Source organism: Grus americana, chromosome 7, assembly GCF_028858705.1.
Source record: "Grus americana isolate bGruAme1 chromosome 7, bGruAme1.mat, whole genome shotgun sequence".
Taxonomy (NCBI): domain Eukaryota; kingdom Metazoa; phylum Chordata; class Aves; order Gruiformes; family Gruidae; genus Grus; species Grus americana.
The window spans coordinates 14,183,644-14,206,581 of NC_072858.1; the positions used below are offsets into that span (position 1 = coordinate 14,183,644).

The 22,938-nt window shown below is 43.0% G+C and overlaps 1 protein-coding gene across 7 annotated transcripts in view; it reads left to right on the forward strand.

Moving 5' to 3' along the window:
• SH3PXD2A (SH3 and PX domains 2A) overlaps positions 1-22,938 on the forward strand; it is a 268,737-nt gene that overhangs the window by 209,187 nt on the left and 36,612 nt on the right. For 6 of the 7 annotated variants that reach the window (XM_054832109.1, XM_054832111.1, XM_054832110.1 and 3 more), the window contains one exon: positions 19,577-19,690. The exons of the other annotated variant lie outside the window; for it this stretch is intronic. In XM_054832109.1, coding sequence (XP_054688084.1) covers positions 19,577-19,690 — 114 coding nt within the window. The remainder of the gene's footprint in view (positions 1-19,576; positions 19,691-22,938) is intronic. 7 annotated transcript variants of the gene reach the window in all.

Genomic DNA, 22,938 nt, shown 5'->3' on the forward strand with positions numbered 1-22,938 from the left:
TGTACAGTGGCTACAGCCAAAGACACTGGAGTGTCGGGTTTCTGCTGAATTAGTGAGTGACTTCTCAATCGTGTGACAGCAGCATCAGGATTTCCTGGCAAAAATGTGGAGAGTAAGCAACAACCAGTGCATTCTAATAGGAATTTGCAGAAACAAATAACGCTTCCTAAGGTGCATGCAGATATCAAAAAGTTAACTTGTGGCTGTCTTTCTGCTTCCAGCCTCCAAATCCCTACTGAAAACTTCACTTTCTCTTGGAGTTCTAGGGATACAACTGTCCTTTCCATCAATTCCTTCTCCCTTCTGCTTTTTGCAGGGTTTCAACTGCTTTAGCCCATAGTAATCCACCTTGAACATCATCGTGGCTTTGATGCCTTCCTGTGGAATCTGACAACAGACTCGCTTGTGTCCTTAGTCGCTCAGGTTGACTGATCAGCCTGATGACTGTTTGGGCAGGAGCAGTTCGTTCATGTACAGATCAGGTCTCCCTATAGCAAAGGGGGGTAGTCCCTTCTCTGTGAAGCAGATTGATCTGAAGTGTGTCTCCTCATGGACGGGAGCTTACTATGAAGTGGCTTCCTTTTACTGTGGCATGTATCCAAGCCATCGTGGAAAATCCAGGCATTTCTACTGATGGCTTTGGCATGCCAAGAGCAAAATTCTTGGAGCTCAGGATCTTCCTCTTCCTCCCTCTCCTCTTCAAAGCCTGCAAAACTAAAAAAAAACCCCAAACCCCTGAATTGTGAGTGGGATAGGCATTATTGCTGGCTTCTTTCCTGTAACTAGGATACACAGTACGCTGAAAACAAAATAGAGGCACTCCCCCCACCCAGCCCATATGATGCCTTTCTACCCCTCAAAAACCCAAATGTTTGACATAACAGCTTCTGGCTGAAATTTCCCTTGTAAGACAAGCTGGGCTTAAGCTATTCTTCTGCGGTGCCCTTTTTGGAGCTCCCCAGAAAAGGGTGAGTAGCTGTGTGCCGGCACGCCTCCTCACAGCGGTGCGGCTGAAGCCAGGGAGCGGATGGGCACAACCTCAGCCGGGTAGCCTGCTCACAGCAAGTACTGCTCGAGCAGCAGCCTCCCATCTCCAGCCTCACAGGGGCCGTGGTTATGCTGTTGGGCTACACAGCCAGAGAAAAATCAAGATCCTAATGGAAAACTTCTTGGAAGACTGAAACTATTCCTGCACATCTGTCCTCCTTTGGAAAAGGTATTACGTGCTGAAGTTATGAAATGTTGTCGGAGGGGAAAGTGCTCTCTGCTCTCCAAAGATCCAAGAACATCTGAGTGAACGTACATGGGTCAGCAGCGAATCGCAGGGTTTGAAGAGCCAAATACCGTATTCTCCAACTATGCAGAGAACACGAGCATGACTTTGCCAAAGACAGTAAGTTGATACCTACTGGCCAGGAGTTGATATCACTGCCCAGCCTCATCTAATTTTATATTAATGTGAAAAACAAAGATTTGCCCAGACTCAGTGTGACTGGCCTCACAGAATGAAGTGGCACGTGAAGATGTTCAGTGAATGGTTTTCTGTAGGCCAGGTTTCTGTGCACTTCCAATTAATTTATTGTTGTAGATGTTATGTACCCATTTGAAATCCCCCTCTGTTCATATTTAAAATTTGATTGTATTGTTAAAGCACTGAGAACGTCAGGGGTTTTGGGGAGGGTTTTTGTACTGACTAGCCTAACTTTGATGTACTTGCCAAACATCTGTGTGCTTTCTATATATTTTCCCCTTGTCTTCAGAAAAAGGATGGTTGCGTTTATTTGTGGATGAAATACTTTGCTAGGAATGGCTGTAAATCTGAAGAGCTGAAAATTGTCAAGTGAACTCACAGACAATAGTAACAGAATGAGGAATTAAGCTTGGTATGCAGTCTGGAAAAATTAAAATTCTTCAGAACCTTTTTTTCACTGGCATGGGGATATCTAGAAATTGGAAATCCAGCAAAGCTTCTCGTTTGGAAACTTGAAATCAGTGCAAAGTGTGAATGTTGTGGTGAGACTAGCACAAGGAGGACTGGAAGGTTCTCATTGGCCCACGCTCTGCTGCATGGGCAAGAGCTCACCACTGGTAGAGATGTCTGTTCTCTTCCTAAATCTTCTGATGCCTCATCAAATAACCTCCGATTGACATAAGCAGTGATGTTACTAGTACTTACTAATGTTAAACTGAACATTCATGTTATACAGTTGAAAGTTTTACTGCTAAATCCATGAAAAAGACATAGCATATAAATCCAAAAGAGAGCCTGGTACACTTGGTTTGGTTTTGGCCCTTAACCTCTGATTCAATGTAAATTTTCATACTTTCTTGATGGGCCATTTATAAAGTGGCTAAAAGAGTGCTGGTATTTAATGAAATGGATAATAAGGGAACTCCATATGCTATTTTTTAATTTCCTCATTAGATGATACCATCGCTGTAATGGCAGTTTCTAATATTTCTGTTGCCTTTTAAAAAAATTTAAAAAAGAAATTTAAAACAAAGCCCAACAACAACCCAAAACCCCAACCAAACAACAAAACTTGAGAAATGGCACCATTGGCAGCTTTGGCTCTGGAGGGTACAAACTCTCTAGAGAAGGCACCATGTCTGGAGTGGCAACAGCTTGATTCCAGATGCACAACATGACTGAAGTTTGGGACTTTGAGGTAGGAGTTTGACTTGGACATACAGTTGTATCTGTAGATTTGAGCAGACTCCTCAAGATGCTTGTGACACTGATGACCAAGAGCTGCCTTTGCTTGCAGCTAGCTTTCTGTAGATCCAGCCTCTTACTGAGCATTTCGTTGTGATTTAGAGTAAGGATGCTTTTGGCATGTTTTTCATGTTGGGATTTAGATAATCGGAGTGAGAATATCAACCGCTCAGAGGTGTTTCACAAGTCTCAATCCCAGGGATCTCCATCTGCCAGCTTGGGGAGCTGCTGGAAGTGCTGTATCAGTGCTCCAGACATGAGCATCACCAATGCCTGCAGCGGTGCTCAACAAGCATCGGCTCAGCCAAGGAATGTGCCCTTAATATAGCTGGGGTGCCCCAGATGTATTTCATGTATCGGTACAAAGAAGAGCTGTCTAATCTGCCACGAGTCTCTCCAGCCACACGTGTGTTTGGCTTGGACACCGTCATCCCCGCTCTCGGAGCCGGAGTGTGTGTTGGCAGCAGGGAATCGTTGTTGCAGAGTAATTCCGAGCACAGAGGAGTCAAACCAAAGTTCATTTTGTTCTTGTTCTTCAAACTTAGAGCTTGCTTGAGCGGGCAGGGGGTACGTCAGCCGCTTTTCTTTTTGGTGTTTTTTTAATCAATACCTCATCTCTGTCGTAAGAAGTCTTTTATTCTAGCTGAATGAAATGTCATGCTCCCTGATACTTCTGGCTTTGGTTAAAGACTGGCATCTTGCTAGCAAAGTAGGGCTTTCTATTGATCACATTTAAAATGGTATAGTTACAGGCACAGAAACAATGATCTGGGGGTCACACTTTGCTCACTCTTCTGTATATTTATTTCTGTTTCAAAAATAAATAAAAATCACTAAAGTAGTCTGCCCTAGCAATGCTTCTCAGAAGCTAAAGACCAAAATAGTATTAAGACTCAGCGCAACTTAACTATGCAGTTACAAGCTATATTCCCTAAGGTATGCTAGCAGTGCTTGAAGGCAGGGCTGTTGATATCCTTTATTATTGACTTCTATTGCTGCTTGCTAACTTTGCAACTGGATAGGATCGCCAGCATTTCATTAAAGGAACAGAAGCTTTAAGCAGCAGATGAGAAATCCCCTGAACTCCAACCTGAAACCAGTCCCTGACCTTAGCTCAATGTTTGGGGTAGGTAAGCTACATTTTCAATTTCTTTATATATTTGAGCTGGAAGTGGATTTTGTAACTTCTTTCCCAGTCATAAAGGCTTCATCTCGCTTTTTTTTTCCTATTTGCTATGCAATACCTGTGCCCCTTGCACACCCTTGTTTAGTTTGGAGAGGAAGGAAATGCAGCATTCTTATTTCGCTGTATTAAAACTTCTGTAGCTAATTTCTAGGACCTCATCTAGAGAAGCCGCTTTGCTTCGCTGGCTCTGGCTCAGGATTTGAAAACTAAGTTGCAAATAAGCATAGACTCGTCCAAAGGCTTGAGACATAGTTGGAAAGAAAAAGCGAGCGAGGCTGGAAGTGACAGCACAAAGCTGTGACGAGTTAAAGGCCTACTGGGATCGCGGTACAGGGATGACCCTCAGAAAGTGAACAAGTGGCTCCTTGCAGATGGAGTTTTTATCTTTTAAAGATGTTGCTCACTTCTTGGCTCTGCTCTTCAACTCAGCAAAGCGCTTAAGCCTACACTTGTGGTTTGAGGGTATTTCACTATTTTCCTGCTAAATACCTTTACTGAAGAGGAGACTACAGCCTACTCAGATAATCCATGTAAAAAAAAAAAGCTTCCTACTTTTATAAATAAACTGTAGTGTGAATCTTTTTGCAATTGTAAAAATAGAGGTGGAAATGGCATTCTTTTGTGGTTGGGGGGGGGTAAGCAGTGCTGGCAAGCACAAGAGCTGCCACTCCACAAATGGAGAGATGGCCTCTACTCTGCTTGGAGATAGATTCAGCCTCCTCCTGACTCCTGTGTTGTAGGGGGCTGCCCAGCTGAGGGAGAGGCAAAAGCAGTAAGAAGTAGTCAACTGGCTAATGGCTTTGCCCATCTGATTTTCTATGGAAAAGACATACCAGGAAGAAAAAAACAGAGTGGGGGGTGGGGGAGGTGGCTTCTGCATTTCCTAGGAGAAGGAGAGGGGGAGAGGCAGCTCCTGGAAGTAGGTCATAGCCATGCTGGCATCTGTAAGTCACATCAGCAAATGTGTCAAATGTCATATCGAACTCTGAGGCTACTTTAATGAGTATTATCTTCTCTTTAGAGATCAGAACTTAAACAGACGTGAGCAAAATTGACTAATTGCTTCTTGTAGTAGGAAGGTGGAGAGGTGTTCCTGAGATCCTCTCCCTCTGTCATACCTCATTCGTTGCATCCAAGTAGAAGCAGATCACATCTTCTAATAGGGTTAGATATTCTCAGGCTTTAGGAGGTGCAACATGAAAATACTTATTTGCATTTTGCTCAAACTATAAAATTGTCATGAAGTCAAACCATGCTCTGAAATTTCAATGGTTGTGATGCTCAAGGCTATGGCTTGGTCCATCTGGCTTTGCTGATGTGATAGGCTGACAGAAATACCTGAGACTTTGGATCATCTTCGTGTTTTTCTGGGACTCCTGGAAAGTGTTGCCAAGGTAAATGCAGAAGCTGAAGTGCCAGAGAAAATTGGAAAAACAAAATTAAAATCTAACTAGATAGAAGTTGTAAGATTGAATCTTTCCACCTTCCTGTCACCTAAATCTTCACCAAGCATCTTGGGAAGCAGGTTAGATGTCTGTACAACAATTCCTTGTATATTGGTGGCCAGTGCCTGTGTTCCTGGAATAGCCTCCATACTGTAACTTCAGCTATGGAAAAAAGCCCTGCTCCTTAGAATAAGTAGTCTGGTAAAGGTTATTAGGCACAGTATTGGTGAGCTAGGTGATGTGGCACTATGGGCCTGCAAGATGCAAGAGGGCAGAGCAGATGTTAAATCTCCTTTGAATCTTCTTTTTCCTTCAGCTTCAAGTGTGGACTAGCAAGTAGGGGCATAGCTTAGAGTTGAGAGAGTACATGCTGGCAGATGACCAACAAATCTAACCTTTTGTAGGACCGAGAATTAAGCCCTTAATTTTAGCACCATGCCAAGCTGACTTCCAAACTTTATTAAACCAGTTCCAATTATTGTTTGGCAGGGCAGACTGGGAAGACTTGTTTTAAGAAATAAGATTAACAAGGTAATACTGCATAATTAATACTAACTAATAATTACCGTGAACTGCTGCAAGTATAGTGTGACCATTACCAAAATAAGTATGGCAAAAAGCTTGTTTTGTGCTCCCAGACCATACCATGTGTGTTGGTACCAGGCAACCCCACTGACTTTTATATTAGCAACTGGTAACAAATACGTCAGGTGAGGAAAGCATGATTTTCATGAAAATGGCTTGTATATGCACAAAAGAGCTGTGCTATATCTTATTGTGGGGCTGAGGAACATCAGGAGGCAGTTTTGAACATTCAAGAGGTGTTGGTTACTAGCCAGAACCTTGACCAAGAAATTTATCAGGGGACTGGTATGCCTTGGAGGTGGCTTCCCTCATGCCTGGTGTTGAGGGTCTCTGCATAAATTAGAAAAGGGAGTTGGAAGTGATGTCTGTCCTTCCAAAGGAACATGTGGTCTTGGTTGCCTTCTGCAGACTGCACTGCATGATGTGTTGCTGAGCTGGAGTCTGAGAATTTAGTGTGCGTTGAATGAACCCATGCAAACAAGGGATGTGGGGAGTAGATCTCTCTGAAATGTAACAGGAAATCCCCTTCCCCAGTAGGGATTTAGCAGCTACAGGACTACGTACTTTCTACCCAGGTTGGGCTCTTTCCACTCTGTAATCCTGGCCTGCAGCCCTTGTGAGGGAAGCTTGCCGAGGAAACTTCAATTTGTTCGTCATCCTAAAATGTGCTAGTGGTCCAGTTGGTCTTGCTGGAGGTGCACTGTTGGATATACTTTACGTAAGTATTGCAGTGAACTCTAATTTATCCTGAGAAATGTGCATGCATAGTCACTAAATGGGATGTTTTGGAAAAAAAAAAACAAACATGTAAGCTTTTGTTAAGCCATAGCATTCCAACATCATAATTAATATGGCAGCTAACAGACCTATCCAAAGACTTGTTTACTATCTGGGCTGTTTTACATTGCAAGAGCCATGCTTTTGTGATCTCTGTTTTTTATGGCAGTGCCTAAGGCCCAGCTGAGACGGGGGTCCTGTTGTGCTAGACATTTAGGCCTTGTCTCCAGAGAATGGAAGTCTACATAAGGGACAGACAAAGGAAACACTGTTCAAATTTGGGTGGTGGAGGAGGGGAAGGGAAGTAACTAAGACTTGGAAATTGGGGAGAGAAAAACTCCTCCATGAAAAGAACTGGTCTGGTTCTCAGTTCTCTTGCAGAGAACTCCCCAAAGCTAGGCCAGCTCCCCAGCAACCACACCATCCTCTTTCTCAGCGTGCAGTACACATGCAGCCTCTGTGCCGAAACACACGGACCTTTCCCAAAATAAGAAGGGTAAATAAATGCTTTTGGGGGGAAGGAGAAGAAAAAGAAAGAAAGAAAGGCCATCAATCTGCCAAGAGTGAGATCCTGAAAAGTATGAGGTTGCAGAATACCTGAACTCAAGGTTTTCTATGAGTGATTGGGGAATAGCAGTTGCCTGTGCAAAGAAAGGAGGAGATATGTGGAAAGTGTAGCACTTGCAGCAGTCTGGCTGGGGGTAGTCACAAGCGGTCCAGCATGTCCTCTTTGGGTAGCCTTGTACTGGGGAGAGGGAATGGTTTAATCTCACATGCACTCATAGGGTAAGCTTAAGTGACTCCCTGTTGAAAAGATAAACACTATGCCTCTCTATCATCTGTCTAACAGGTTTAGGTAATCTGTTACTGTGCTGCTTATTTTAAATGGTGCTGTATTGTGTAATGCATGTGTGTTTGTAATGGAGGGTCTGCAAATCTCAGCTTTTCACCCAAGGACAGCATTACTCTTGCCCTTGTTTCATGGTTGATTTATTCCTAATGGAAAGGAATAAGCCTTACAGTGATACATTTGTCTTGTCTCAGCTCTGAAGTGCGTGGAGATTGACAGCTCTTCTGTATCTCACATCATTAATTTGCTTTGCTAACCTTTATTTAGCATCAGAAGATCAGCCTCACTGATTATTGCCACCAAATCTGTGCTTAGTGCCTGATCTGGCTTTGTTTTATTAAGCTTGAAGAGACAGAGTCAGAAAATGAAAATATTTAAATATTGGGACTTACTGCACATTTAACAGTGCCTTCCTGGTGGCAGATTAGCAACTGAGGCTGCTGGCAACCCAGCCTTTCTCTATGAAGAAGGTGTTAATAGGAATGTTGCTGTCGATGTTCCCATAGTGCAAGACTTACTAAGTGGGGTGTTTCTAGTCTCTCAAGGTAGAGCAGTTCTTTACTCTGAGTCTAGGCTGCATTTCCAGTCTGTAAGGAGCACCAAAAGCTAAATATCAGTCTCTAAAGTCAGCATCCCAGGTGAGACAACCAAGCAAGCTGCAGGGAAGTCACATGCTTACCTACCATGTGGCGGAAGCCCTGCAAAGATGCTTGAGCATAGTGTGGAGCCTTCTTATCCGGAGGCTAAGCCAGAATGAGTAGAAACAAATGTTTTGTTACCTGTGTGCAGAGTATTTTCTGTAATATGAGTGCTTTTTTTTGACTGAGGGGGGGAAAATAGGCATCTTACTAGAAGTTTTTGCCACAGTGGCTCTCCCATATTCACCTTCTCATGCTGCTGATGCACCATTTTGTTAGAGCTGATGGAACCAGATACCCCAGTAATTCCTGCTTGCTTTTTTGGAGTCTATGTGGATGAGCTCAGTTATCCCCTTCCTAAAGGTGAACGTTCCCTGCTGTTTCCACCTCATTGTCTGGGTCTTCATGACATATAAAGATAAAAGGCAAATCTCTTTCCCCATTTTTTTTTTCTTCTTTCAATTTTCCATAATCTGCTCAAAATGGGGCCAGTTCAGCTTCCTGCTGAACAAAATACAGCAACAAGTCTAAGTTTCTAAATTTTAGAGAAGTCTGGAAAAACCATTCAAAAAATACTGAATTGGGTTTGTCATATCTTCTGGGGAGTGCCAGTGATACTACTTGCCCATGTATGCCCTTGTTCAATACAATGTAGTTCATTAATTGGCAGCCCGCTAATGCACTGGCTGCTCTTGTAGCCTGCTATTCATCACTCTGGTACTCATTTCCGAAGCTGTCATTTCCTGCAGCCTTGTGCAGGCAGCTCTGAGGCTGAGCTCCTGGGGTCACTGCAGAAACATGGCTTGAATGGAGCTCAGGAGAAAGGCAATGAAGCAGTGTCAGAGGGGACAGCAGAGCGTTCAGTTTGGCTTACACCAGTATTCGTGATAACGTACCACCTGGGCTATGATCTTGCCAGATCAAGCTAATAAATAGAACTGGACAGAAGCCGTATGTGGACAGCAGAGCTTCAAGGAACAGCCAGGATACGGAAATGGCAATTTGTGAGGTGGTTATCTGAGCGCAGCAGAGTGGAGCTGTTCTGCACACTGTGCTGGGCACCAGCAAACCGAGGTGTCTCTATTCCTTTAGCAGGAGTACTGAAGTTCAGAAGGATCCCATAAAAGCTTTTTGTAAAAGGCAGTGTTTTTAATCTGGTGACTCAACTGTGCTGCAGACTGAACTAATATCATTGTTTGGTTGCTTTGTCCTCTGATTTGTGCTGTATATAGTATAGCCTTTGTTCCTTGCTTCAAGCTCTTGTCCATTGTTGCTCTGTTCTGTCCTGAGATAACCGAAGTCTGCCTCAGAAGGGGCAGATGTATTTTCAACTGAAATGGGATTCCTTTATGATTTTGACTCTAGCACCTGGAATGCTGTTTGGTACTCTGTTAGGATCATTCCTAGTCCACAGAGTCTCTCTTTCTGGATTCTGCATGGTTTTGAGGATTTCCCAGTAAGCAACTGACACCACATTCTCTACAGACTTCAGAATAAGAAATTAAAACAAAAGCGACTTTTGTCAATCTGTGCAGGAAGTAAATATTGGCTATTCTCTGCTGCCTGTGAAGGCTGTTTCCTATCAGCTGGGGCTGGGGGTCTGTAACTTTTTTAAACCACTAGGAAGTAATTTGTAATCTTTGGACAAGATTACTGTGAGGCCCATTTGAAAGCTTATTCATGTTTTCCTAAAGAAAGCTTGGACACAAAATGTGTTTGCTTTAAGATTAAGTCCTGTGAATGTAAAGGAAATTATTTGTGAGCTTGACTGTTGCACCCTGTTGGCCGACCACGGAAAACACACAACCCCACAACTGGTAATGACTAATAGAGAGTCTCCGTTGGCTCCTGGGGCTGAGCTCCTCATGCCTCGTGGGGCGGAAAGCCATCTGTTTGCATGCCTTTGCTGTAATCAGTTGTTCATGGCTCTGGAAAATCTTCTGCAGGAGCTGGCTGTGCTGGCATAGTTTTCTGAAGGCAGTGGGCTACTTGTCTGCTGCCACGGGCTGGGTTTGCCCACCAGATTTCTGTATGTTCTGTGCTGTGTGCTGGAGTCGTCCTCTATCCATGCCCCAGCAAACCCACTTGTGGTTGGGAGCTCTTGTAAATTATTGATTTATTTAAACATGGTGTTACAGTGTCACTTTGGCAGGTTCATTAAAACCTCGGAGCTATAGATTTCAACCTTTACATGATGGACTGCTGGAGAGGAGGTGGGGGACAGGCTTTAAGGAGAGTGGGAAATGGATTTATTGCTTAACTTTTCTACTTGGGCTACATCTTCCTAACAGTAGAAACACTAAAGGAGATACAGGACAAAAGTCCTTTTGGAAGTAGAAGATGAAAGACCATGGGCTGTAATTGAGCATGGAGGAAGGAAAGTGCCCCATGAACTTAGATAATGAGGGAAGCTGTACTGAAAGACATCAGCAACAGTAAATAGCTCACTGGTCAATTTCTGGGACCTACTGAAGTAAAGAAACCTTTAGGGAAAGGGAAAGAGGAAAGGAAGTACTACTTGTTGCCAATAGACACTTAATGCAGAGCTTTTTATACTGGCTGTTAAGTCTGAGTGCCCTCTAGCAATCTTACCTTGCCTTGTGGACTTCAAAGACTTTGTCTTTGAAGGGTGCATGTAAATCTACCACTTTTCAAGAGGAAAAAAAGATTGCATTGAAAGTGAAAATTGGTATGTAGTGTGACTGGAACTTGAGGTCAGACAGGAAATCCTGTTTCCAAGCAGATCAGATTAGAAAAGGAAAATCCGTGATTAGTAAACAGGTATTTTCTATAATAACTGAGTTGGTACTGTGGGTTGGATTGGCTAGTATACCAGTACAAGTCAGTAACCTCTTGAAAGCCATTGGGCTATGGATGGACCTTGTTTTACTCCAGTTACTGTACAGTACTTGGCATTCACAGGCTAGCAGCTGCAGCTAGGCTGCTTGCGCAGTACAGTATGCCCACCTAAAGATAGCTTTGTTCCTTGTCATGATTGATGAGATACTTCCTCTGAGTAAAGCACTCCCTCTGTTAGTTTCTTTTGTTCCTATACTGAACAAAGACTGAGCTGCAAACGCATAGGGCTATGTGGAATGCAGCTCACATTGCACAGACTGTTTCACCATTAGGTGTTCTTGAAATGAAGTAAAGCAGGAAGGGAAAAATTATTTTAAATTTATTTTTAGAAGACATTAGGATGTTTGAGCCTTGGCAAACCTTTTTTTGCAACTTCTTGGGTGCTGACTGGCCTGTAGAACTGGCTGACTTCATTGTTTTGTGGATCACCTAATTTCAGTGGTCTGGGGATGCTGGCCAACGCTTTCAACACGTTGGCTATGCATGTTTTGGAGCTGGCCATGGGCAGGCTTAGGAAGTGGTGCTTTGCTGCTGTCTTGGGGAGCCCAGGGTACTTGACAGTTTAAGGGAAGCTGGTGATCTGGAGTGTGATGGGACTTGATCTGGGATTTATAGGCAATGGCCAAGACTTTTCCATAGCTGTTAATATAATAGGTAGTGCTTTTACTCCCTTGCTTTAAGGACACAACTTGTGTAATTTGTACTGGATTATATGGTGGCTTTGTGGATGTATGCGCCAATTCTTGAAAAACATATTTGGCAGATTCTTTCGTTCCAGCTGTGTCAATACACAAATTTGAGGGGTTTTGTTTTCAAACAGGGAGGGGAAGCCCCTGGGTAACAATTCAGCCACAGCAAATAGCTGCAGATACAGCACTTGGAGTTTGTAACTATTGGTTTATATTATCAGAACCCAAAGATAAACTGTGTGCTTTACTTAACTCCCCCCACACACATATACAGATATACACAAGAAGTCACAACTGTAATAAGAGATAAAGATATAAGTATTTTGTGAAATGTGCACCTCTGGAATGCTTGTCACCTACTAGCTTATAAGATTCGAACAAATACAGTAATGTGCTATTTTCTAGTTGTCTAATACTCTGAATATCCATCGTCTCTACTAGTGATGTAACCCATAAAGTATTAGAGCTGAGTTGTATATTATCCAGTTTTCTCTTTTCCCATGAACTTTTCCCATGTTCTGAACACTTCTACTTTTTCCAGAAGTACAAGGAGTCATGGTTCCAATCCCAGCAGAAGACTAGGGTAATATGTATTTGAATGCAGAGGTCAGGGTGTGAATTTCCACATATATACGTGTGTGTTTATGCATATAATGTGATGTGAAATCAATCCAAGCAAGCTAGATGTTTAAGCCAGAATCTGAGATGCACTTTGGGACTCTGTATCGAGTACTTATGTACGCACCTAGTCAGCTGCTTTTGGTCCAGGAAAAACCTGTGTGGGCAGCAATAAGTAGGGTATTTATTCACATGTAGTATGTCCTCTACTCCATGCCAGCTCTGCAAGCATAGGAACTGGAGTACAGCAGCAGAGGGATATACTAACAGCACAGATGAGAAGTCTTCATCTACTAATGCCACAAGATTAGTAGCAGAGGTGGAAGACGACAGACTAGAAGGATTTAGGATAGCAAATCCATAACCATATAGACTCGAAACAACTGGTTACTTTAATAGCCATTCATTGCAGGAAAGAACTCTATTGTCTCCCTGATATGTTACAGCACCCAAACTCTGGGATTCACTTCTATTTTCCTTGAACTTAGTAACACCTAGAGCAGTGCAAGGAATGCAATTTCCTGTGCTGCTGCTGAGTCCTAAGCATTTGCAGTTACTAGCAAATTTTGGTGGAGAACAGCAAACCATGGTCTCAGCTCTTGGCCTTTTGTTTGAACTTTTAGCTCCATAAGGCAAAGTGCTGTTCTGTTAATAGCCAAAAAAATTACATCATCAGAGTCCAGCCTTCCAGAAGTCCCCACCTTCTGCTCCCCATCTTCTCCCTCACCTCAGGAAGCCCTCAAGTGTTATTTCCATCACCAAAACAAGCAAAAACTGCTGCAGCCTGTACTCTGAGAATACAACTCAGCTTTCAGACCCTCCCTAAGGAAGGAGAGAAAAGTGTTTCTAGGGGTAGTCCATGTGTGCTTTGGCTTGTCAGGATTACTAAGTGATGCTCTTAAGGTCAGGTTTCTATTGTGTTTTTTATAGGGACTCCTGTAGATATTAGTTGAACACTGGAGCAAGGCACAGGAGTGTGCAGCCTCTCTTCGTTCCTCCTTCTATGTGTTCTCTCTTCACTAAATAATAAAACTATTACCGTTTCAAATATTGAAGGTAGCTTGCTGGGCAGAATGTAGCCTGTGGTTGTGTGACTGCTGTTGAACAGCAGTCAGGTGTGTGGTTTCTAATGTATGTTCTGTCAGATGTTGTGACACGTTTGGTACCAGGAGGAAAGTGTTTGCTTATTACATTTCAAATTTAATTATTTTCTTTGAGAAGAGCTCATGTTCCTTTAAAAAAAAAAACCACAACAGTTTTTGTTTGTACTGTTTCGTTCAGCTTTTAGTGCTATGGTAAAAATCCCATTTCATAACACATATAGAAGCTCCAATTTCCTATGCTGGGCTCCCAGGGAAGGAATGACAGGTGTGATCCTTTTTCCTCTCTTCTCTTGCATGAGAAAGCTAACAACTCTGCCCCATCACAGTGCTGTGGGGCTCTTGGGGTATTGCATCAGCAAATTTGAAAATCTCTTGGAGTTAAGCAGTAACTTGGGGTGGTGAGTTTTATTCCTGAACTGCAAAAGCAGTACTCGGTACCATGAGTGCAGCCACAGTAGCTGCAAGCAAGATAACAATCTTCATTCTTGACTGCAAGAGCAGTCAGGCACAGGTATTTGGGGCTGCAACACTTTGCAAAATGAGGATCCTGTGAGAAGTGGGGTTGCCCGTGCGAACCATGCTCCTAGCCTGCAGCTCTAGTATGTGAACTGGCTGGAGGGATCATGACACATGGTTGAGCTGGAATCCAAATGTGTGGCCCAATCTCCTTTGGGTATTGCACATAAAGGGCTGTCAACCTGTGCTGTGGATCTTAATCGTGTTCAAGTAGGATGTCTGCCGCAAGCGCATCTTTCTTCCTCGAGCACGTCTTTAAGCCCCACTTCCATCTTTAAAATGAGATAAACATTGCTTTGTGGTTAAATGGTGGCTGCAGTGAAGTCTGCAGTGCACACGGGCTGGGAAACATTATGTGTTTAAAGATGAAAGCTGCCTTTAATATTTCACCAACTTTAATAATTCATCCTGAGAGGACAGCCTTAGTCTGCTGTGCAGTGACTCACGCACAGACTTCTGTACCCCAAACTACAGTCAACTCCATGCGAGGAAGACCTCTTCATATATCTCCACATTTAAAAGAAAGATGCCTCTTCTGTGAATTGTAAGGGCAGAACACTCAGAAATTGGATGCTGGCATTCATACAAATTCAATGCTTTCAACCCAGAGCCTTTGCCAAGCGTGTGGGACTGAAGGAGCCTTTTACAGAGAGCAGAGCCAGCATGTAGGCTGTTAGAGGCTATCACTGTACAGATACTATAGTGAACTTTCAGGAAGTCGGTGTGAGAATGTTTACTGCAGAAAATCCCTCTTGCATAATGCTACTTCTAGTACCTTTGTATTTCTGCTTCTGCATATTCTTTGGAGGTCTGTCTGAGTTACAACTGACTTCCTTATGTGTATCAAATATACACGTGCTGTGTGGGAAGAGCTCTAGAGGGGTGGAAAAAGCAAGCACCTTCATCTGCACGGCAATACTCTTGCCTTAGCTGGTTTTTAATGAAGCAGATCACATCTCTGAAGGAAAGTAATTAGCTGTTGGCACAAAAAAGGTCTGTGTGCCAGGTCTGGAAGTGACCTGATTGTCTCTGGTACTGCTTTGTGGGACAGTTTAAGTTCTTGGATCAAAAAAATGCTCAAGAGATGGTTCCAAGGCAGAAGCACTTAAAAGGGAGCAGTTGTCTGAAGCCCAAAGAGCACATGTCAAATGTACCACACTGCTGCTTGAGTGGGATTTTTCCAAGGCTCTTGAGAGGTAGAGTGTTATTTAAGTATTTGTTTAGAAGAATGTGTAGTCCACTCATGCAGGAGAGATTCCCATTCCCTTTTATAGCGTTGCTGTCCTCCTTGTTTACTTTAGTTAAGCTCATAAATTGACAATGAAAGTCTATAAAGAAATTAATGGCTGAGGGGAGAATTAGAAACCAATGTTCAGCATGATCCTTCATTATTTTATTTTTCTTAAGTGATTTGTATCATCTTATGATTAGGCAGACTTCAAGAGGAATAGCTAATTTTCCTGTTGGTGTGGAGAAAGGGACAATATTGAAACATGGATGTTTAACTATATTCCAGTAGTTTCCCATTGTGTGGGTTGTGGATAATGCTTAATTCTTTTGCTTTTTTTAAATCCTTTTGGGGAAAGGACTGGGAATACAATTTAAAAGCAAGAACATGATTTTTAGAATCAAAGTATTTCTGTCATTTAGTCACTCTCCAGTGTGACCAATCTCTTTTGCAATCATCGTCTTGCCATGGAACTTTTCATCTCTTGGTAAGTGTTCTAGCTCCATGCTGATAATGAGTGAGAGTTATCAGAGCCTTGCTGGACTCTGAGCGTAGAGACATCTTTGCTGTTGCACCTAGGGATGCTGACAGATGCCAACCAAGGGGTCAACATATGTGGGGAAAAAAATTGCAATCCTGCCTTAAAAATTAAGGCAGGTTTTGGAGTAATGCAGTAAAGCTTGAGCTGAGGTTGGTCTGGGTGCAGTGACGACAACCCCCTGTGTGCCTTCTGTGAGGCTCAGACTCCATTTCAGTCCTCATCAGGTAAGAGGGCTGATGAATCTCTGTCTAGACATCCATGCTACATCAGCTTTAGACTTCCATTTTGATGCCTGAGAGATAGGGGCATCTGTAAGGGTTAACTCAAGCTGTAAAGCACTGCCTAATTTTTACAGATGGTGTGAGTGCAAGAGCAAACCTCAGACTGGCTTGGCAGTGCACAGAGATAACTTTACATAATTCCCTGCAGATGTTGCTGCAGAATGGTTTTAATAATGAATTGTGAAGTTGACTTCAACTCCAGCATAGAGGGAGAACTGAAAATAAATGCAATGTTTTGTTCTGTGTTTCAAAAGCAAGTTTTCTAACAACGTTTCTGTGATGCTCTGGGTTGGGAAAGATGGCAGGGGAGGGGACGAGATATTTTGCACCATTAAAGCCCTGACTTTCTGCAAACAGGCACCAATCTGGCTAATTTGTCTGCAAACCATGAACCTAGAGGTGGGGGAAGGGTGGTGGGACCAAATGGCAGCTGCCCTAATGCTTCTAATGAGGGGATGGTGTGGAGCAAGTACTTCACAATCAGCTGGGCAGAGTTGTGCAGTTTGTGGCTGTCATGCACGGACTGCATTATGGAGCTTGTCTGTGCTTCGGCCGTTTTCTGCTAGGAGTTTGTCAATTCTTGCACTATGCTGTAATTTCCTTTCTGTAGGGTTACAGCTCAGATGTGCCATCATAATTCAGATTTTTGCCTCATAAGGAGTGAGCTGCCTATGCAATATCTGCTTGGCCACTCTAAGCCCTTGCAAGTCTTGCTTGTGAGCATCCATTTTTGACTTCTCTGCTGCTGGGGGATGCTGTTGGAAGTTTCTCAGGCTTCTCAGTTGTTCAAGCTGTTTAAGTAAAACATAATTCTTTTTTTTCTGTGGACATGCTATTCCAAAGAGCTGCATTAAAACCTTTCTTTTGTCCTTCGGAGAAGCAAGCTTGAACTGGGAGAAAGGAATTTCAGAGTGGGGGCTGGTTTTCTCTGAACCTGGACAGATGCTACTGAGTTCTCAGTAGTTGTGGAGGTTTCTTATTTATACTTTACCCTTGCACATAGTTTATAAAGGAAATCTTAAGAAAGAAATTAAAACTTTAATGAGCTCTTTAATCCTAGTGATGGCTTGAAGAATCAAAGCAGCTTAAAACTTCGCTTAGATTGTTACATGCACTGTCTGTACATTGCAAAGGATTTCGTTGAGTTACTTGACTGTAATGTACCTCAAATGTGACTTGACCTCCAGCTGGTATGTGGGAGCCTGTTCTTAAGATCAGTGGAGTCATGAGGTTTCCCTGCCGAGGCCTTTCAGGAGCTGGGAATGGCAGTAAGGAGGCATGGAGATAAGAGGGAGGCACATGTTTTTGTGCCCAGGCACGGGGGTGAGGGGTTGCCTTTTAGCAGGGAGCCCTGTTTGGATGGATGGATGGAGGTTCAGCCAGACTATGGCCCCAAACACAAGACCTTAAACTCGTCTTGAGGCTGCAATGCAGCTCAGTGAGCCAAACTAGAGGAGCCATATTGCGAAATGGGCTAGCACTGGGTCTGCGTCAAGGCCGTATGATCCAGCCCTCCAAGACGGTTTCACTATGGTTTGAATTTGGCCCAAGCACACGTTTTTAAGTGTAGGCAAGTCCTTTTTGTGCAATTGTTTAATTTCTTTCTGAGGAAGAGTTTACATAAACTATTCCAGTCTAATTGATATCAGCTGAAAGCCAGCTTCTGACATTTTGTGCCTAATTGTAAGTGTATGTTAAACTGTGTTTGCTACCCATGTTGATACGTTACTAGTAAAATAAGGAACAACCATGAAGATGTGTTTTTTGAAACGGTCTGGCAGATCCTGCATGTTCACTGCTGTGGGCTTCGTGGCAGGAGAATCTACCTCCTGCTGAGGGGGGATAACTAAATTTAAACTTTCCAACCATGAGCCTTGTGAAGCAAAGTTTCCAAACCTCTGCTGAGCCAGAAAATGGAAAGCCATGTCTGAGTTTTGAGAGTAAATAAATAGAGCTACCTAGCAGCTCTGCAGTGGCAAGTGAGGTGGTTTGCTTGGGGCACATTGGCTCCTAGCCACAGGCCCCAGGGAGGAAGACAAGGGTTTGTAACTACTGTTTTCTGGTAACATCTTCCGTGACAGGATTTGGAGTGAGCTTGGGTGACTTTTAGCATGAGCACTTGAGCATTGTTTCAGCTGGCTGCTTTTTTTTTTTCTTTAAAGAAAGCTGCACGGTGGCAGAGCCCAGTGAACCTCCCATCCCCTTGCCAGGCCCAGGGCTGCGGCCTCCCAGCTCTGGGAGGGCTGTGTGGCCGTCACACAACTCGGGGCTTTGCCCCACCATAAATTAATTAGTTTTTGTGCCCTGTTTATTTACAGACTAAGCTGGCTTATCCCTGTGTTTGCTCATCACAGACAGACTTGGGAGTCTCCTGTGAAATTTATTGGGTTTATGACAGCTGTTAAAGTCTGTAAATTGTTTTGAGGCATATGTACAGAAATAGCTATTTTCTCAACTCCCTTTGGGGAAGCTGAAAGACTGGTGTTGAACAATAGTTTGCATTGTCCTGACAAAGTGACTTGCATTTTTGGGGAGACTGTAGAAAACAACAGAAATTGTTTACCTGCTTGGCTTTTTATTGTTCTGTATCTTAACCCTGACCTCACCTGAATGGAGCAGAATCTATTTGTGCTCATGTCTGAGAGCAGCAAGCTCTGGGTGAGTGAGTCTACATCAAAAGCAGTGGAGGATTCAATAAATCAATGTAGCCAAGCAAGAAAAGAGGCAAGGATAGTTATGATTGGGATACATTTAACCTGAAGATGGCTCACCGATAACTTTATTCATCCATCCATGGACGTGACCTAAAGGTTAGACCCATATAGTTGGTGAATAATTAATATTTTTGTAGATAATGGTAGAAACTTGGATGTTCAGGTGGGAAGGCAAATAACTAGTGCTTATGGCCTGAAGTAACATTTCAGTAAGCTTTTCTCTCTTATTTCTGTTCTGTGCAGTCCTTTCCAGCTTCTAAGGGCATTGAATTCAGGTCATGTTTGTTAAACACTGGCTGTGGTGAAAAGCGCTCTACAAGTGCTTAATACTTTGTATCATGTTCTGAAATCTGTGCCCTTCTACTAAAATCTTTCCTATTTCCATCTTTTGACTTTGTGATACCTCATACTAAGATTTGGGAAATGGTTTTTTTTGTGCTATTTCACATACATTCATGAACACATATATGCACATACGCATATATACACATATGAAGTGTTTTGATACTGTAGATGTAAGTTGCAAGACTTGCTCTGGGAGAGTGAATTGGAGAACTCAGAGTTGTCATGAATAGGTTTCAGGTTTCTTAAAATAAATTGTTCTACTGCAACCTTTTTTACATGAGGCCTGCCCACATGCTTGTTTACCACAGTGAGAGTATCAGATAGAAACAGTATAATAGGACTAAACCCCCTCTCCTTCTAGGAGGCTGCAGAATAAGTCAAACCTGCACCGAAACTGCTGCCTCTGTGCCACCTTCTCAGTAGCATCTCGCTATTCTTGTTCCTCTTAATGCTGACTTAGCAGCTTCTTTTACTTCTTTTTGTAGGTTGGTGGTTTGTGAGCACAGCAGAGGAGCAGGGCTGGGTCCCTGCTACATACCTGGAATCCCAAAATGGAACCAGAGATGACTCTGACATCAACACATCCAAATTTGGGGAAGGTATGGAAAGCTTTTTGTTATCAAAGGGAAACTGGTATTTACTTGCTTTGTGCTTTTCTCCCCTTAGGAAAACTTTGAAAACTCTTGCTGCCACATATGGCTGTTAATTCAGTGCAGTAACCTCTTCTCCCCTCTTGTATCAGTAAATTGTTGCAGAAGAAACTGGAGTGTAGTCCCTTTGTGACCAGCTTGAGCTGTCAGTGTGACAAAAGGTTCAAAAGCTGAAATGATGCTCATTTTAATAACCTTAAAAAGCATGCAAACAACTTATGTGCAAGCCCAAGCAGTACAATTTGGTAGAGGTCTTGGACTCTCATGTCCACAGAAGGAGAGAACTTGCATGGCTTGTTTGTAGAAATTATACAAGTAAGAGCTTTTAATTGGAGGAAGATGCTTGTTATAGCCACAGGCTACTAAAAAGAGTGAGATTTAACTTTAATAGTTCTTCTCATTATAATTTGCTTCTCATGACAATTTTTTTTAATTAATCCGTGAAACTAGTTTCACTGCTGTTTGTGGTCTATGATTGTGTGGAAAGGTAATTTTATTTGGTGTGGTCTCATTCTGTTAAAACTGAGATGCCATTTGTCATGTATATGTATTTAGCTGTGCTGGTTTTTGGCTAAAGATGCTTAATTCAGGTTCCAGAAACAGAATAGTACAACCTCACATGTTCCTCTGTTCCATTATGAAAGACTAACCACATCTTAATGGACTTCTCATGTAGCAACTGTGTACAAAGGACACTTTTATTATGATTTGCTCCATTCTAATGAATCTCTTGCTAAATTTCTAGGTGCTCTTGACGTGACACTTATGTAAAAAGCATGTGGAAACTCAGCTGACCTTTCCTTAGCACAGGCGGGAGGCTTAGAGATGTGTTGGGGTGACCATCTGCCCATTAAGACAGCACACAGGCAAAACATAACTTGTGCTGGGCCCCAAGGGTGACATCTGTGGCTTATTGAAATCTTTGGCTTTGTAATGCATTTTTCCCTGCTCAAAGCTACCCATATCCTGGGTCACTTAGGGTTTAGAGACAGACTGGCTGTAGACTGGTAGGCCAGGAACCAGTCTGGTATGATGCAACATATTAGCAGATGCAAAAGCAGTTAGTAAAGTTTCCCTGTTAGTAAAGAACGAAAACTTACTGCCTTTTTTCTGAGAGTTAAAGAATGCCTTGTCTTTTGGTCTGTAGCTTCCTCCCTTTTCCTGACTCTTAAATATAGCGCATGCTTGACAGCCTTATTGCTTAAACTGCTTTCACTTCAAGCTCTCCTCCACCTTTCATGTTGCCCTCTGGACTGTATTCTGCACAGGGCTGTTGCCACACAGCAGTCTTTCCTGGGTAATGGAAAATCCATCAGATGTTCCTTATCTCTTTCCTCTTGGTCCACTTTAATCTATTACACTGCTCTCCTCAGCTATGGTCAGCAGTCATGCTCCCTGACTTACTCCAAATCCAGATATGCTGAAACCTGAGACTGTTCTTCCCTTTCTGTTCAGTCCATCTTGGTGACAAATCTAATTGCATTTCCTCTGCAGCTGCTATGATGTACTCCGGCTTTCACTTGCTTTTCAGTAACTTTGTTATTAACCACATAAGCTGAGACTTCTTTTGTTCTTTGTTTCCCCCCGCTCCAGTTCTTCCTTTACTTGGGCTATTCTTCTAATAGTTATTCCATAAGAGAGGAAAGAACAATTTGGATTCACTTTCTTAAAGAAAAGTGTGTAAAAGTGAACACACTTACACAGAAAACTTGCCAACTCTCTCAGTAGGCAGGAGAAAGCAGCTCCAATGTCACTGAGGAGAAAGGCACTTTAAGTGGAATAAGTGCCATAGCCCCTGGATTTAGAGTTCACACCAGTTTGAGTGACTCCTGGAGATGTTGACTTCCTGCAACTGAGCGATCTGTGCTCTGCCTACTTTGAAAGGGTGGAAACACTAATGTAGCGAGCTTTCTGTATCAGCCTCTTGGCCCTCTCCATTTGCAGCAGGCCTGGAACAAGTCCATAAGCCAGGCAGACCCAGAGGTCTGCTCTGCTCTGGCAGGCATAAGATAAGGAGGTGGTGAATGCAACTTAGTAATAATGCTGCCTCTACATAGCAGTAATATTTCCATGTGTCTCTGTTTAAATAGTCTGTTCCCTGAGAAAGACAAAAGTGTTTCTTCCCTGTGTCTGAGCCTGCACAACATCTTTTGTCAGGATGAGGGCAGACAGTCGACTGCTACCTGGGCCTGTGTTTAGACCAACACCATCTTACAAGGCTTGGAAAACATTCAGAAAGCAATCTAAAGAAACATTCGCAGCCACAGGAGCTGTTAAAGTAAACATCTTAAAATGGTTTCTGGAAAGGTTTAGACATTTATTGATAAATAACCTTTCTGGTGAATAACTGTGGCATGACCAGCCAAGTCCAAGTCTGGGATCAAATGGCAACATTCAGTATTGTTGAGGAAAAAGCACCTGACTCATACAAAAGCATCGTTGTGATATAAAAGGTCTGTCACTGGGGATAGTCATATGTTGAGGAGGATATGGTGTGGTAGATCTGTGTGACCCACTGTTTTCAAGGGCTGCTCCTGGATGGCTGAATCCTCCAAACTCCTGGTGTGAGCAGGGAGCTGTGGGTGACTGCTCTGTGTTGACACCGAAGCAAATTCCTACCCCTTCCACGCCCTTCCTTCCTGGAAGCCTTTAAGTTCAACATCTTTCACTTCCTCTCTTTCGTATAGAAACCTCCTAATGCAGGTAGTCTTACCGTGGATTTAGTTTTAGCTTCTCTCTCTGCTATAATCTGTACGTGAAGTGTCCTGTGTTGCCTCTTGTGTAGCATGTGTGTAACTGGCAGTCTAATGTCCAGTTGATTTGGAGAAAGCCACCAGGTTAAACCAATTGGTAAGAAAAACTACCAGTAAGGAGTGAAGACAGCTCGTCTTCTGTGCCACTGTGGGCTTCCAAGAGGATCACTGATTTCTGTTAGCCAAAAACACGGTGATCTATAAACTTGAAATCCAGCTTCTCTGACAATTGGTTTTTTGACCCACATGGGATCAAAGGGGAAGTACAGAGTATCACAAGCTAGACGTTGTGTCTGTTCAACGCCACTCACCACACCTCCACTTAGAGTGACTAGGGAAGGTGTAGGCGTCACAGCAAAGGAGGAATTGAGGAGACTGAGCTGGTGGCAGAATTCTAGTCTAAGCTCCTGACAGATATAAAGGGCAAAAAGGCAAAAGCCACTT